Source organism: Corythoichthys intestinalis, chromosome 11 (assembly GCF_030265065.1).
Source record: "Corythoichthys intestinalis isolate RoL2023-P3 chromosome 11, ASM3026506v1, whole genome shotgun sequence".
Classification (NCBI taxonomy): Eukaryota; Metazoa; Chordata; class Actinopteri; order Syngnathiformes; family Syngnathidae; genus Corythoichthys; species Corythoichthys intestinalis.
In genome coordinates, this window is record NC_080405.1 from 34,990,926 (window position 1) to 35,008,872 (window position 17,947).

At 39.2% G+C, this 17,947-nt stretch overlaps 1 protein-coding gene across 3 annotated transcripts in view; it reads right to left on the minus strand.

The window, feature by feature from the left end:
• ablim3 (actin binding LIM protein family, member 3) overlaps nucleotides 1-456 on the minus strand; it is a 109,288-nt gene extending 108,832 nt beyond the window's left edge. For all 3 annotated transcript variants that reach the window (XM_057850060.1, XM_057850059.1, XM_057850061.1), the window contains exon 1: nucleotides 88-456. In XM_057850060.1, the coding sequence (XP_057706043.1) occupies nucleotides 88-100 (13 nt within the window). In that variant the 5' untranslated portion in view covers nucleotides 101-456. The remainder of the gene's footprint in view (nucleotides 1-87) is intronic.
• Nucleotides 457-17,947: the final 17,491 nt, after the last annotated feature.

Sequence of the window (17,947 nt, forward strand, 5' to 3'; positions counted from 1 at the left end):
TATACGACTGCTCAGGTGTAACTCATGACCCCATGGGCTACTTCAGCTCCATCAGTTCTTCCCATTGCTCTACACGAATGAACTTACCATTAGAGCTCATGATGTCCGAGGTGTTCTTAACCAACACAAGATCGTTTTGACAAAAAATAGTCCCATACACTTAGATTCGTATATCCAAATTGTGTCATTAAGAATGAATTTCCGGTGAAGGAAGATAATGATGCTCCTCAGTCAGTCATTCTTCGCAACGCTGATTCCAATCCATTTCTGAGAAAACGGGGAAAATAACGCCAACACAAATAGAACAAAACGCGACAAACAAGCTCATATTCCTGTTGTCTGTGCGTGTGGTGTTTGTTCAGCGTAAAAAAGGGGAATAGTTAGAACACAAAGCAGCTCAGCCGAATCCACCTTGTTCACGTTGTTTCTTTCTGCCGGGCGGCTCTCTCTAGCGGTGTGCTCACTGACTGCCACTGACAGCGCGCGCCTCCCACAAGCATGCCATATTGTCACAGTTGGCTTTTTCCGGCAAATATTTTCAAAATAAAGTCCGCACTATGTCGGCTTGGCATCATATGAGTGACTCTCAAGAGCCACTAAAACAACGATAAATGCAGTTACTCAAAGTTTTCTTGTCTGCAAATTTCGAATCCCCTACACCTCTGACAGTGGAAACAAATCTTTAAAAAAAAAAAAAAAAAAAAAAAAAAAGACATTTTATGGGCACAGTTATTTTGTGATGTCAGTTATTCCCACGCACATAAACAACTGACAGATTCGAGCACAAGTGCCTGTAATAATGGGTTTTAATGACATAATGAGGAAGGGCGAGTAATTTGGGATACTCATATTTGATTGGTTTAAACAGTGCCACCCTTTAAAAAATGTCTGCCCTCTTGTCAGGCGTCATTGCCATTTAAATATTAGCTCATATATAAATTCATATTTGGCGGAAAACACTCAGGTGACTTGAAGTTCCGCTCTGAGACCCCCGATTTGGCCAAATTTCAAAATTGACCGATATGCATGTCTGCTACATCATTGGAAAGCTTAAAATCTCAATTTTCTGGGGAAGAAAATTTTTGAACAGGAGGGCATTTTAAAAAAATAATTAATAAATAAACAGCAAAACCCTAACTGGAGATGGGAACACGCAAGAGCAGAATTAAAGACGCCAAGATTTTAACGAGATATTATCGCGTACTTACCTTGTTTCGATCCAAAAACGCCATGTAGCATATATCAACGAGTGTCAAGACACAAATGTGAATGGCCACAGCCGGATTTTGGGGGGATTTTATGGGTAAAACATAATAACAATAATATACAATATAACAAGGGTCGGCGGCACGGTGGCTTAGTGGTTAGCACATCTGCCTCACAGTTCTGAGATCAAGGGTTCAATCCCGGGCTTCGGCCTGCCTGTGTGCAGTTTGCATGTTCTCCCCGTGCCTGCGTGGGTTTCCTCCGGGAACTCCGGTTTCCTCCCACATCCCAAAAACATGCATGGTAGGCTGATTGAACACTCTAAATTGTCCGTAGGTATGAGTGTGTGCGTGAATGGTTGTATGTCTCCTTGTGCCCTGTGATTGGCTGGCAACCAGTTCAGGGTGTCCCCTGCCTACTGCCCGTAGTTGGCTGGGATAGGCTCCAGCACCTCCGTGACTCCGCGGCACGGAAAATGAATGAATGAATGAATAACAAGGGTCAGGATGCAGAAATCGCAGACATCAAGGAGTGGTCAAGATGTTCTTTTTCATATATTTACCCTTCTAAACGTTTTTTTTTTTTTTTTTTTTCAAATTTTCTTTGTTTGGATCGATTATTTATCATCTAAAATATTGGGGAAATGAGACAGTAACGAAAAAATACAATTAAGCGATAGTTATGAGGTAGATATCCGTGACTTTTTTACAGTCGCCAATTTTTTCACTGTGACGTAATTTGTTTAAAAGTTTAAAATATGCGAGTGAATATATATTTTTTTAAACTAAATATTAGACATGAATTAATGATTCTAAGCTAAAAATGACAGACATTTCGAATAATAAATACGATTACTTACCTTCTTTTTATAACTTGGTTGAAACAAAATCGGTTGCGCAACGTCTGTAAACAGGGGTTTCCAGGGTAAAGCGGACAAATCAAAATAGTTCGCGGACTTAATGCGCCATGAATCTGCTATGGCAGCATATAGACACATTGTTCTATCAAACGCAATAGTTCTTTGGGCTTAAAATACAGCAGTTTATTTTCAGAAGTGGTGCAAGAGCAGAAACTGCTTTTTCAGCCTTGTCTGAATACGTACCATATACGTACATACATACTTACATATACATATGTATGGATTCATTTTGACGAAGGTCGAGGATAACCAGTGAATAACTGTTTATACACCTATCAATGAATGAACTAAGAATTATGTTCAGTTTTCTGTGTGTTTTTATGTTTTGGTTTTCTGTTGTCAGCTAGATGTTGTTTTTATTTCCTTTTGGTAAAACTTGCGAACACCATTTTTGTCATTCCAGGTCTAAAAGCTATTTTTCATGTTTGGCCCACTTTAATGAGCAAAACCAAGGGCGTAGGTTTGCATAGGGATGCTGGGGACATAACACTACCAACTTTTCAGGATGCTCAAATTGTCCCCACAAACTTTTAAGCAACCTTATTTCCATTATAAAACGAGTTCAGTTATACAAGTAATTTAGATCGTCTTACCATATGTTGTAAGGATAGAATTGAGCCTACCATTATTAAGTGAATTATTTTCATAATGTTCAGACTTACAGTACATTTACCCCTTTTTACTTGCTAATTGTGCCAGTCCATTTTTTTCCCTCAAATGCATGTTTGATTAGCTGATGACTTGATCCCAGACACACACATGCACTCACAGCCCAGACAGAAATACAAAATGTTGACAACATGCCGCCTCCTCTGCCCCATTTGAAGAGGAGAGATATTAGAAGTTTTTCTCGGCCAGCAGCAGCAGGCACTGTAAGAAATGTGAAAAGACATCAATGTTATGGAGATGGGGAACACACCACTAATTTTGCTACTGAAAGTCTGACCTGCATCAGAGTTAGCATAACATTAAAATGTGTGAATTTGTTAACCTACAAAACTCGAGTAGGAAGCTGCTTAGAGAGGTGTCCTCCTGTTTGTGTTTTCTGCTGTTAACGTTAATTAAACTGTGTGAAATGAAGTGAACCGAGGTTTACCCCATTCTCCCCAATTTTCAGTTTTTTTAATTAATGTTGTCTTAAAGCGACCTAAAGAAGCTTTCATTTTGTGTTGAGTGTGGCTGTGCTTGTGGACAAAGGCAGTAGTGTTTTACCTGAAGGAAGGCTCCATTTTTATTCATTTTTGTTATTCCCATATGTGATTCCTTTATTTAGACAGACAATGTTGAATGAGCTTAAAACAAATGTTTATTTTTTGCATTCTTGGATAGCTAAGAGATTATTAACAAGTTTTTATTTATTGTGTATGTTAATATAATTTAGGTTATGTTCAAATGTTTCAATTTAAAATTACTAATAAAATCCATATATTTACTCTGTAAGTTTTCAGTTTCTTTAGCAGTTTTTGAAAACAAAGGTTTGAATCGAACAGTGCATCATCTGAACCAATAGCCTATATGTGAAAGTTAGTATAAGTCAATACAAATTTGTTTTGCATTGATCATTTAGCCTATCAATTAATTAGGTTCATATTCGTGCAAAATGTAGCCCTGATTCCCGTTCACCCAATCTGTTTGGTCTTATTAATGTCCCATCCCCAGCAAAAAGTGTACATGCAGGTTATGCTATTATATCGTCGCTACCAATGTTGAGACCAAAGCTACGCCCTTGGGCAAAACCCTTAACCGATGATGGGTTCTGCTCTCTATTTAGGCACAATGTTCTCAATTATGTATGTTCAGAATCTTCTCCAGATGAAGCAAACAAAAGACTTCTATTTTAATGGTGTTAATGTTATAATGATTCATTCATTCATTCATCCATTTCTGAGCCACTTATCCTCACAAAGAACTGTGTTAATTGCCCGACCTAAACCGTAGTACTTTTTGGGTGTTTTTTGCTATATTGCAGTTGTTTTGCTGTCCGTGAGACACATCTGGATGACTTCGATTTACTTTATGATCATATGTTGTTTCACACTTTCAAGATTTCACCACGTACCTTCAAAGGCTCATGCTTCTGCAGGAACCTGTGCAGATGTGCTGGTAACCAGTGGCAAATGCTGGTGCTTTAATGAATGGAAGCTCAACGTGTGCACCCGCTGCTCGGCAGGGAAAGAAACTAGAGTGCCAGAAGTCAAGTCTCCAATCACAAGTAGCTACAAATAAAAAATATATAAATAAATAAACACCAAAAATAGAGGCTGAATGTTTCGCTAGTTGTTTTTAACTGTCACTATGATGATTCTGAAAGTCTACGGTTCTACTCAGAACAAAAGAATGAAAACTGAAAAATGCCTCCTGTGGATGTTCATAAGATAAGATCACTGATTCGCTCATTTCGCTGTCAATCGAAAAGGATTCAGACAGATCATCCAATCATCATGCAGAGAACCAGAGCATCCAGGCCAGTCAAGACCCGCCCACTGTGGGTCCACAGCGTGGATGGCTAGGATAAACCCATCCTTTAGCCAGTGACTCGTATCATTTCGCTGTAGTGGAACAATGGACACTGAACTCTGGAGACGCACAGCGTCCACACTGTTTAAAGCAGTGTTTTTCAACCGGTGTGCCGAGGGACACTAGTGTGCCGTGAGAGATCGTCAGGTGTGCCGCGAGAAGTTATCCAATATCGTTTTTTGTTGTTGTTTTTTTTATACGTCGTCGGGCAGAGTTTGTAACGGTCACCTCCTGAAATGATGTTACTCCCGACATCCACCACGCGGTGTCGCTGCTTTATTTACACTGAATATGGTCTTCCTCTGAGACTGTTGCTGCTTACTTTTATGTTGGAGTGTGTGCGAACCGCTGAGCTCCCGAGTGACGAGTGGTCAAGGTGGATTTATTATTATTTTGTGAATAAATGTGCATAAGTGGACGCTTCTCCCATTTTTGTCACTTTTATGCACGCATCCTACTTACCACATGCTACAAGTTGCAGTAGGAAAGGATGAGTAGCGAAGCTTGAGGTCGTGTGCAAATGAGGAAGGTATTGCTCGTGTCACGTTCAAGAACTGCTCAGATTTTTAGCCATCAGCTATCTTCCTGTCCGCGAAAATGTGGACCCCAGCACGTCTACTGTACATCATTTGATTAGAGCCGTCAAGTGTCAATATACATGGAAGTGTCCTTTCCACTTCATCCATATGTGAGACCGTCAATCCTCCCCCTGTGTTTTATTCCAAGTCATTGTTGAGGACAGCAAGGTTGCTGATGGCTAAAATCCGAGCAGTTCTTGAACGTGACGCGAGCAGTTGTATTTGCTCTCGTTTCAAAACAAGTCAATTGACGATTTTGTTCGCCTCCATGAAAACACAGAGAGAAAAAAAGGCAATTTTTTAAAGAAACACTACAAAGGTAAATGAGAAAGTCCTCAAAGCCAGTTGTCTTGTTGCTAAACTCCTGCTAAACTGTTGCTGAATCCAAAAAGAGACAATATTACCTGCATGTAAAGCCATTGTCAGTGAGAATCTTGCCCCTGATGTGATTAAAGACATTTTTCTAAAGTCTCGCTGTCTGACAATTCTGAGCTTTTCAAGCCTAACTGCCATAAAAAAAAAAAAATTTAATACAGAGACTAAGCGCTGTTGACGAAGATTCCTGCCAGGATATCGGCTTTGTGTTCATCCATACAGGCTCAAGTTTCACACTGAGAAGTATAAATATTGAGAAATTATTTTATAATTAAGTATACTGTACAGAAAGTAATTTCGGAACATTTTTGGTTTGTGGTGTGCCGCGAGATTTTTTCCAATGTAAAAACGTGCCGTGACACAGAAAAGGTTGAAAAAGACTGGATTAAAGGACTGTGAAGCTGCGCAAATGGATGAAAAGCAAGCCACATCATAACCAGTGAAAAGAAGCTAATTATGAACAAAAGTTGAGTGCGTTGTAGCGCATATGGAAACATTGTCAGTTCTTGGGAATGGCGTACCGCACGCAGGCTATTTTTAGACCGTGACGTCGCATCATAAAGCTGAAGTAAAGCCGAAGTGGGACATTATAGACCCGCCCTCGCATAGATGCAATGTAATTTGTGCTACTTTTCTCCGGTAATCTTTCAAAAACGAACATGCCGATCACGCATTGCTTTTTTGGGACTTGTAGAAACGACTCTAGACATTACGACACATGAAGGATGTTTTCTTCATACGTTTCCGGAAACCAAAAACTCGGGAGGAAAAAATGTGAAGACTGAATCAACTTGCGAGGACTTTAACACCATCTTGGTGAATCCATTCACATTTCATATGCATTAAACATTATGTTGGGTTGGCATGGTCTTTCAGAGGACAAAGAGGTAAGCCATTTTTATATTTTTAACTTATTTTTTTAGCGTAACGTTGTGCCATACTGCTTCTGTCTGACAATGAATGACCTGAAAAGAATTACAATGGGATCTGACTGCCACTGTTACCGTTTCTGTATATATATATATATATATATATATATATAAACAACTTTAGTATGGGGGAAGTGTAAATAAATTATAGAATTAAGATGTGTTATCAATGAAAAAAATAAAAGTGTTCGTTGGCTGTCACTGAGTAGCATTTGCGATCGCTACACAAAGCTAACTAAATTACCCCCAAGAACAGTAAGAGACGTAGGACAACCAGAGGATATATAACAAAGACAGGGCTGATGGTAAAGCATAGCTTGTTGAAAGAGGAGAATGTCATTGTCAGTCGCGTCGATAAAAAAGCTAAAGCTATGCTTAGGTCGGCTCGTTTTTTTTGTCTTTTTCAGCCTTCGACACTCAAGCCATCTCTTTAACTGAATATTTTTATGTTCTTCCACATCTTTTCCAGTGAATTTGGCACCAGGCATATCATTTTCGGAGAGAATTGGTAGGTTTAGCTCTGTAAACATCTCCTTCGTACACGATTTCCATTCATTTCCTATTAGGGACAAACGGCAGCTTGTCCCTACTTAGCAACAGTAGCTAATGTCATGAATATTAATGAACGGAAGTGACGTGTTGCTTGCGGTACGCCATTGAAACACCCCAATGAACGCTGTCATTGCTGTCCCACAAAGATACACACACATGCATGACTCATTACTCATTTTATTGCTATACCTCCCCCCATGACCACTCAGAGACATGTCTGTCAGACATGTAGTCTATTGGCACGTCCATATTGTGAAAGTTTCCCTGCCTGACTGTGTAGGTCTTTATTACTTTACACTCCTAACCTATCCCTTGGGGAGGACGCCGCTTCAAGCGACAAGTCGTTTATGACTTTGTAAAGAGACAAAAAAACAAAAATGGGGGGAGGAGGCGCCGCAAACGTCTTTGCCAAACTGCTATCACACCGCCCTCTTCTGGAATATCGCTGTAAACAGATGATATTTCAGAATAGGCCAGGTGAATTAATTGTAATGCTTCATTCACAGCTGAATTATTTCAGTATCTAGGTAAAAAAAAAAAAAAGTGAAGACCATCATTTTAAAGTCTTACTAACCCATGCATTTTCTTTTCTCCCAATGCTTAAATGTGTTTTCTATGGATATCCTATTCCTCTTGTATTTTTAAAATGATTTTAAGGTCAATTGAGAGCATGGCCTCTTTTGCAATGACGCCCTGTTTACAAAATAAGATAAAATACACAGAATACATTTCACATTCAATTAAATGAGCGTTATATATTTAATGAAGAACATTAGTAAGTGTGAATGTTAATTTGTTGATTTTCTTTCTTATGGGTGCCCTCCAACTGGTTTTAGCGACCAGTCCTCCCTCCTACACACACAAGCGAAGTTGAGAGGTAAGTGTGTGTTGTTTTTCTTTTTCAATAATCCAACCACTGTGTCCAAAGGAAGCCCTTCTTGTGAAGCTCAAAGGAAACAGGACAATGGGTCAACGGGATGTGAGTGGCGCCTACTCTTCTCCATCGTCATTCACATTTGCTGTTGTGCTGTGTGACCGACTTATCGTTTGATTCCTGCAGGTATATTTATGGTAAAGGGTTCGGCTGTTTATGTGCATCAAAATCATTAAATGGACCTGGTGCTAATCATAGACTAAAGCCACAAACTCAGATCACATTAACATGCCAACACATAGAAGTTCAATTCTGACTGGATGAAAACAAAATCAAGCCATAAACAACTTGAAGCAAAGTACTTTAAATAAATTTTAATATTTCATTAAAGAAATGATATCCAGGTCAGGTAAATGTTTTAGGCCAGCAGTCAAGGATATGAAGGCCCCTAGAGGACGCCACATAATTATTGGCCCATCGTTGAGTTTCTCGCCCATGGCATAATCAGTAGGCGTGGCTAAAATCCAGAGCCAAAGGCAAGCGAATACTTGTCCTTACTGACGTGAATCCACTCTCCTATCCTGTTAGAATCAATAAGATAGGCGGAGCTGCTTTGAGTTTTGTTGAATGCAAACATTAACTTCGAGTAAATGGTACATAAGTAACTAGGTGGGTAAATTTATTTGGTTGTTTCCAGGGGTGAAAGCCGGCCAGAACGGTCGGGAACGCAGTTCCGGTATAAGATTCAGGGCTGGAATGCAGTTCCGGTATAAGATTCAGGGCCGGAAATGCTGTTCCTGTATACGGTGCTTTGATTCCGAAAATATGATGGCAACTGTCAAAACGCTGTGTAAAAAAAAAATACAAAGCTGCCACACATGCATTTTATCTGCAAGACGAAAACAATCTACCAACATCAGATTTACATACAAAAGTGTTAACAACAAGCATAATAAAGTGCTTGTGTAGTGTAAACCGTTTCCACCGATATTTATTATTTATTTTATTCCACAGACGGCATGGAGGTTTCCCCAGCTGCTGCAGTTATCTGAGTCTGACGATGACGAGTCACGTCAATGTGCGAATGCACGCGGAAAGCAAAACGCCTGGACTCATTTATCCGTTCAATTGGCTGACATACTGACATGTGATTACCACAGATAGTTATCTCTAAATTGGTTCAAATGTGCATGTTTTCTGAAACAGCAAAAAATGAAGGGCAATGCAACAGAAAAGGGAAATCTTTAAGAGCAAGCAAAGAGTTAAGGAGGCTTATTTATCATATTTAGTTTTATATGCTCTGATAGGGAGGTTCAGAACATATTCGCTGTCAATGTGCACTTTGGACTTAAATTTGTTCATTTATGTTAGGCTACTTATTCATTTCCTTTATGATTTAAAAAAAGTCAGTGTTTGTGTGATCTTCAAAATGTATTCCATTTCACTCTGCATAATATGTCATTTGTACTCTTTTTTTCTTAATGTATGTTACTTATATCTTTATTATTAAAAAACACAACAAAACGTAAATGTTTACATTATCTTCAATTTTAATACACATCCCATGTTCTTAAGTGGTTAAAATTGAGATTTGGCTATTTAGTATGTGAGGAAATGAGGGAAAATAAAAATTAGGAGATGGAGGTTGGGGTTATAGCTGTTTTTGTTATCTTATGTTTTGCAAATCATTGAAAAAAATACATTTTTGAATGAAAATCAGTTTTTGTATGTGTTATAGAAATAACTGACCAAAACAGTTTTCTTTGCATTTCAGTAAAAAATAAATAAAAAATAAAAATACAATAAAATTTCTTGCTCCGTGGCGACCTTCACGTCGGGGAGTTCCGGCAAGAAATTCTAACCACATTCACCCCTGGTTGTTTCATATAGAGTGTATGAAGTGCTGCCTCGCTGAATACATTTCTTTTATTATCTCTATACATATAGATTTCAGTTCCACATGGTAAAATGATGCTCATTTATTCAAGTCCCAATACCTCAACCGTTGTTATCATGACAATGAATGCAATACTGTACTCAGAAGTTGATGAAGTCTATTTCTATCAAGACAAGAACTAGGGTGGGTAAACTGTACAGTACCTGATCCCTTTGATAAAGGGATCTCTAAATTTTATTTCAAATTGGAAGCATAATTCTTTGATCTTGATGACTTTATTCATACAGTACATGATCATATTAGATCACATCTAGGAAATTTTGTTTTCTCTTTTAGAAAAGCTTTTATAAACCATAATTTAAAAAATTGTTTTCTGTAAGATGTAAATTAAATTATTTTGAGAGTCAACTTTACATATTGGAGTTGACATTAAAAAAAAAAAAAAAAACAACAACAACATACCGGTACTGCATAGGAATTTTCTGCATTTTTCTGTGTTCAACGAGTATGGTGTATCTGATTAATGTTAATTAATTGTAGAATGTGACAATTGTCTGGTGGGTCTATGATCCTTACTGCTGACTACATTCTATCAATTCTGTGCTCTGCATACATCCTACAAACTGACAGGAGAAAAACAGGAAGCTAGCCTTCCCATGCAGTGAGGGCAGCGTGGAAGGTCAGGTTAATACATCAAGACAGTAAATGCAAACATTTACAATTGTGCTATTATTGGAACATGCCCTCCCCTTTTTTTGTTAATAATTCTTAATCAAATCTTAGCAGAATCAGCAATAGGACGAACCGCTGCATAGAATGCCATGAATTTTATCTTAGTGTACATGCCCCCGGCTGTGCACTCAGTCCCGTCCCTCTGCTGCAGCATTATGGCCACATACAAGTAATCTTTAGAGCCCAGAGGGCTGTGAATTGGACAAATTTCGCAAACAGCTAAATTATGTCTGTCCAAAGTAGAACAAATCCATTTGAAGAGGAATTACAGCTTGATAGTTTGAGTACTGTTATTTAGTCTTGGGAAGCTGTGATATTTTTCCCCATTAAGATTAATGTAGCAATTGTGACGCTTGGTGGTCAAAACAGAACACATTGTTTTACGTCTGATAAATGTGTTTTTAATTGATTTTAAGGCCATTTGTCGACCAGTCTCTTAAAAAAATATGAACTAGTTCTTCTTCTGCCGAAGAACCACCCACGCAACCACCATTTGATTCGTAGCCGGACATCCAGACACAAAACGGTAACTTATAGTATGATGATTTTTTAGAAAAAATTACAAATGCCACAAACATTTTACAAAACAGGGAAGAAACTAAATACCTATGGTCTGAGACGTGTGTTTTAGAGCATGTGCTTTTTCGCCACACTTTCATATCGGAATAATCTGTCCAGTGTGTTTCCCAGCAGTGTCTTTTGTTTGTCAATCAGCCTCTATGTGTGCCTTATCGGTAACACAGATCAGCAGTCTGCTGAATTATCAACAGAAATCCTTACAATCCTTTGCCCTCCATACACACAAAAACACACTTTTGCAAACAGAGCAAAATAAATGGTCTGTGTCCTGCAGCGGTGCATAGCTAATTCCATAATCACATGTCCTGGGCAGGGCTGTTGCTCAGGGTGACTTTGTCACAGTGCAATAAGGGCTTGGAACATAAACTCAGTCCCAAAGTTTATATTTTATCCCTCCATGCATAAACATTAGTCGATTTCCATGCATAAACATTAGTTGATTAAAAAAAAAAAAAAAAAAAAGTCATACTTTGTCATATGTAGCCTGCTTGATACACAAGCGCATGAATGGGCATAGTAAATAGTAATATGCGTGTTGGATTACCACAATTAGGGAGCTTTCACATTATTAGACCAAGAGGACCAGGGTCCAGTTGGAGAGCTACTTCGCAACAACACTTGCAAATTACTTGTTGAAAAGGTTCAGCATTCACTGAAACTGAACTTTCCGAGTAGCATCACATTGACTAAAGGCGCACTCATTGATTGGACATACAGAAGAGGAAATACCTCCCTCCTGGGAGGGGAGGGAGCGTGGAATGTCAAGGTGTAATGCTGCATGTAATGTAGCCTAGCATTATTTTTACATGTTAAACTGCCTATCGTTTTTTTCCATTACTGTCTTTGCAATGATAATATAACCGTGCATCTGTATTAGGGCTGCAGCTATCGAATATTTTAGTAATCGACTGAAAATTCTATCGATTAATCGAGAAATGGGATCAAGCATTTTTTAAGGTAAAGAGCAATTATAAATATACATGAGAAAAAAAGACATTTAATCCAATATTGAACCATTTTCAGTCAATCAATGTCTTTATTTTCGATGTACATTGTTTAAAACAGCCAACAATTGCATCTCAGATGTGACTAGGAAAAAAATTCATGCTTTCACTCCAAAAAGTTGTAGATCTTATAAAAAAAAATTTTTTAGCTAAAAATGTAATTACACTTGATAACACACATCACTTGAAAGCTACGGGTTTTTCCCACGTGTTTCAATTGAATTTCCATTTGTGTCAAGCTATTTTTAAGCTCTAGTTAAGTTTTAAATTAGTCTAAACTGTAAGTCCGGATTTTGAGTTTTTACAGTGTTCAAAATAAATGTATGATACCTGCTGTATTGGAGAACATTAGGGACCAGTGCTTTTTGGTGTTTTATTCAGCAATGACTACTGAGCTAAAACTGACAGTTAGCTTTATTATGTTTTATTTTTACACCCTCATCACTCTACAGCGCTGTGTTTTTACAGATTAAATAAAGCCTGTATGTAAGACACGTTAGCCACGCATCGACAGTGGTCATAATCAAAAGAAACCTAGCCCTCAGAAAGGCTAACGTTACGTGAGCGAGTGACAGTAACGTTATATTTATTAGTGATGAGAAGTCTACTGCTTAAAGATGGCAGCTGTTTACTAACGCTGCCCAGACGCGGCCGAGTCTGTCATTTCGCATCTAGTCCTAAATGCATGCGATATCGATGAGACGCATCGGACACTACCTGCTACCACACTAGCATCATGCACATGCAGGCGTAGTTTTTAGCAACGTCGGCGTAGCTTGTGGCGGCTGTCGGCTGCAGTAAGGTTTTTTTTTTTTTTTAATTGCTTCTTCCTCTACGCACGTGACGTCAGCGCGTTGTCCCGCATTACAAGTAGTCCGGGCAAAACGTGATGCTTACAGCTGGCAAAATTAAACGATTCCTCGAGGTGAATAAAATTACTCAGATCAGTTTTTAAACTCGAGTTACTCGAGTTGCTCGAGTATTCGTTTCATCTGTATGTGTCATTTTTTGTCACCTGACTGTCGTGTGCATCAGATGTTTGGATGCATGTAAATTAAAATATTAAAATTAAAAAAAAAAAAAAAAAAAACTAATTTAGCATAGCATAGCATAGCAAGTCCCCGCTCGGCCAGCGGCAGGGTTGCTCCCTCCCAACTTGTAATGTAAACGTTTAGCGCAGCACAACAACATTTGGCCATGGTTCGTCTGTTATCTTGCCATTGTTGATTTTGAATAGCGTGCGCGCTGTACTTCTGCTTCCAAGGATGGCCTGCGTGTAGAGTCACAGCTTGTAGTATCATAGCTCCATGTTGTACCGCTGCACATAAAGTAGCAAAATCCTAGCATGCTCCAGTTGCATTCACTGTGCTTAAAGTGGACCGAGACCCATGATTTTTTAGCGGACCAGAGTTCGTTTGTTTGGTCTCAAGTAGAGTTCGGATGCGCGTTCACATTTACAAAATGAAGTGGGCTTTCTGAGAAAAAGAACTCTGGTACGTTTAAAATGGCCCAAACATTGCTAGTGTGAAAGCGCCCTTAGTGAGCGATCGTGAAAGTGCTCAAAGTCAGACAGGCGCCCACCCAGGACCCTAATGAGGACAAACACTGGAAAAAAAATGGCTAGTTAGGCATTATCAAAGAGATGCAGGCTCTGCAAGAAGAGGGTTAAGGCCCTACAGCTTTTTTTTTTTTATTTTTTTTTTTAGTGTGTGTCACTACAAAGGGGTATGGTGTATTAGACTGAGGAAATAAAAGAATTGCCTTGTCACAGATGAGGCTGTAGTAATTCTTAAAATAATAGTACAGTATTTAGATGAGAAATCACATTATAGTGTTGAGTTTGAATGACATTTTACAAAGACCAAGACGATATATTTTGAGTTTTGACTTTCATGGACGAATCAAATCTTTATACAGCTAATTAATATAACCGATGGGCGCGTCGCGTGTCATCTGGAGCCATTAATTTTTCTGAGTGGCTCACACAGATGCTCACACAAACTTCCACAAAGTGAAACAAAATGCCAAACCAAGCATTCCGGAAATTACCACTGGAGGCCTGTTTCAGAACAGAGTCATCTCCCATGTAGACGCACCGTAAAATGCAATTGCAATCCATATCAATCCGTTCAAAGCCTGGTAGTAGAAGATTAAAATTTGTACTGTATGGTGACACCATCGCTTCATGACAATTTTATTGGAGAGAAGGCGCGGGTAATTTTTTTTTTTGTACGACGATAATTAGGGATGGGAATTGATAGAATTTTTACGATTCCAATTCCATTATCAATATTGCTTAACGATTCGATTCTTTATCGATTCTCTTATCGATTCTAATTTGGGTAAAAAGAAGAAAAAACGTTTTGATTAGCATTGAGCTTGTTTAATCAGAAGTCACAACCTTAAAAACTCACGACAAGGTCAAAAGAGGCCCAAAGCCTCAATGTTAACTGTGGCAATAAGTGTCAAATGCACAAGAATGTAACATTTTACTGAATTTTTTTTCTAATGGTATATATTGGCATATAGGTCATTGGTCTGCAGTTAGCAATATGTGTTAAACTTGCAGGGGTCCCCAAACTTTTTCCAGTGAGGGCCGCATAACTATTCCCTTCTCTGATGAGGGGCCGGGGTCAGTTTGTAACAGAAAAAGTGTGACGATTGCAGGAGTGCCTAAATGTAAAAAAATATTGTTTTTCAGAAAGCCACAATCAAATAACCCTTTCTGGATATTTCACAGAACAAAAGTAAATAAAACAAAAATAATAATATAATATAATAATAATAATAATAACAACACTATTAAACAAATAGACAATAACCACATAACCCTCTCTGAGTTCTACACAGAAAAAGGCCAGAAAATAATTAACACTATTGAGAAAAAAAAAAAAATGCTCTCTGGTATTGTTCAGGGAGCCGGACCAATACGGTCCGCGGGCCGTAGTTTGGAGACCACTGTTAAAGTATTATTTACCAGTATATTGAAATGCAAGCCTTTTAGTTTTTATGGTGCTTTCACGCTCAAGTGGGGGCGCCCTTGCGCTTCCTCACGTGAAGAAGAACGCGCTCACGTGAAGATGAGCGCTCTTACAAGCGAAGAAGAAATGCCGCGTCCAAGCGAGTGAGCGAGTTAGTGAGAGAGGGAAGCACTGCTATGACCCTACGTTCTTTGTTAATGCTTGTAAAATATCTACAGAGGCAACGCCTGTATGTATCATCTTTTTTGTTGTTGTTGTGTGTTTCCACTCGCGATCGGACACTTAAATCCAGTTGTGTAGTGGTTTGAACGATATGCTAATGCTAGCGAACGCATGCTAACTGTTTAGTTATTACAGAATTAGCAGCTAATCATCGCTGATTTACGTTGATGCAAACCTGTTTGTTATTGGGGATGAAATTGATTTGTTTCATTTCTATTTTTAGTTTCACTCTTCAAGTGATGGTTGAATAAAGTCAGCAAATTATCCCAACGTCTTCTGTATCGTCATTTCGGAGTTTAGCTGTATAGCTGTATCGGTGAGGACAGTGCAGTCTATTCCCTCCCGACGCAGTTATCTCCACCTTCCCTCCCGATGCAGTTATCTCCACCTTGCAATGATTGCAAGTCGTTTTGTTGTAATTTTTCCTCGTGAAGTGAAGACACACTTTCGAGCATTTGAACCTACGTGCTGTCATTCTTATGTTTAGGGCTGCAATGCTCGTGCTAAACCATTGTAACCTTTCATTTTCACCCTCTTTCCCCGTGAAGTGTAGCCAAACTTTGGAGCGGGTGGTTCTTGGCGCCATGCTAGTTTGATGTGTTTGGACAACAAGACAGTCACGACGCAATATGCGTCTTCAGGACTCGTTAAAGGGATCGTTAAGGCTTTTTCATTGTGATGTCAAGGCCTCGAAACACTACGAACCGGTTCCGAATTGGAATCAGATTTCGATTCCCATCCCTAACGATCATTAAACTTTCAGTTTTCTGTCATTTTAGAGACGCCAGTGGACAAAGGCAGTAGTGTTTTGCCTAACGGAGGTCCGCATGCATTTAAATAACGATTGAAGTACTGAATCTAATTGGAGCTAAACAATATCATATGACAATGTAACGAATGGGGAAAGTGGGAAGTGATGTATGCCGTAAAACAGACAGTACATTTGTAGTTTTTGTGAGGCAGGGTCCCTGCCACCCACTCGAAGTTGCTTAATGCCATGCAGTGAAAGTAATACAGACCCCCTTGCGCCGAGTCAGAGGGATCAATGAAGTAATTGTAAGTCGATGTTTAATCGTAAAAATTCAGAATGTTTAATGAAGGTTGAAAAGTTATTAGCTAAGTGTTTCTTTAAAGGGTATGAAAACGCAAAGGGGGTGTGAGACATCAATAGAACCGTTATGTGCCAAGATAACAAATATTGATAAAGTTAACAAAAAAATCAATCACATTAATGAGCAATTATCGAAAATAGCTCGAAAATGACGAACATTTCCGAAAGTGTTCCGGAAACAGCCGAATGAGGCGGCGATGTCAATACAAGTGAATAAAAGTCGAGGCGGAGCCAGGTGCCATTGTTTTTTATTGACGAGAGAGTAGCATTCGGGTTTGTTTGACCAAAACATCACTAAAATGGTTCAAAACTGCCGTGCTATGTGGTGTACAAATAGAAGTTTATCGGAATATAGTATCCATGAGTTCCCGAATGCGGAAAAAAAAGCTGGACTACGCAGACAATGGGTAAAGTTCGTCCGTGCAAAGAGGGCTAATTTTCCAGACCCAGCCTCCGGCACGGTTTTGTGTGGTGCACATTTTCCACCTGAAAGCTTCTCGAACTATGGACAAGTGAAATCGGGTTTTGCTAAAAGATTGCTGCTCAAAGCAGATGAGGTGCCCACCATACATGCCCAGCCACCTAAATGTCCCAAGACACAAAGAAAGAGGACGAAGACTGCCACTGACGAGACCACCTCGCCATCCCAGGCAAAGCAAAGGAGGGTAGTTGCTAAGCTGGAAATGGCCAGAGTGAGTACCCTTCTATAATAAAAAATATATATCACGCATTGGATACAGGACTGGACACATGTATAAATTATCGCTCGTAAAATATATAGAACAAATCCTCCAATCCCATTCATATTTGTGTCTGTTGGCAGAGCGAAAAGCTATGATAGCGCTATAAATGATAATTATTCTATACATTTTTTTGCGGTCACGGTGTATCAGCTTCACAAAAAGAAATGCAAAACAAACCATTCGGTGTTTCCCACACGATCTGCTGCCGATGTTTCATCAGTGTCATTGCTCCCCTCAATGACCGTTTCATTACGCTGCATTGGCGTTCGTTTGGGCTCAAATTGGTAACCTAAAACACCAATTAAAGCTTCGTAACTCTCCTCGTCACCATTAGATGAACATTCATTACGTCCTTCTACATCGGATTTGTCGCTGGAACTAGAAACGAAATTGTCTGCCATCATCACCGCCATTCAGTATTAAAGCACTGAGCCTTTTTCCTGTTGAAGAAACACTCCTCAATGTCAATTCTGAATTCTCTTTTATTGACAACGAGGAGTGTTTCTTCATGAGGGAACCTGGAATATGTGCAGAGCAAGACGAACACAATGCAACAGCATAAACAGCTCAAAACACCCCTAATTCTCCCTTCACTAGAAGGAATTATATTGATGCAGACAGGCGCTGTCCCCCTAGTGGCCGGTGGCACTCTCTTCACTTGTAATGACGTCACGCATACAATCTGCCAGATCTCGGGCGCCGGTCGTTTTAGCTTGACAATCGATCCA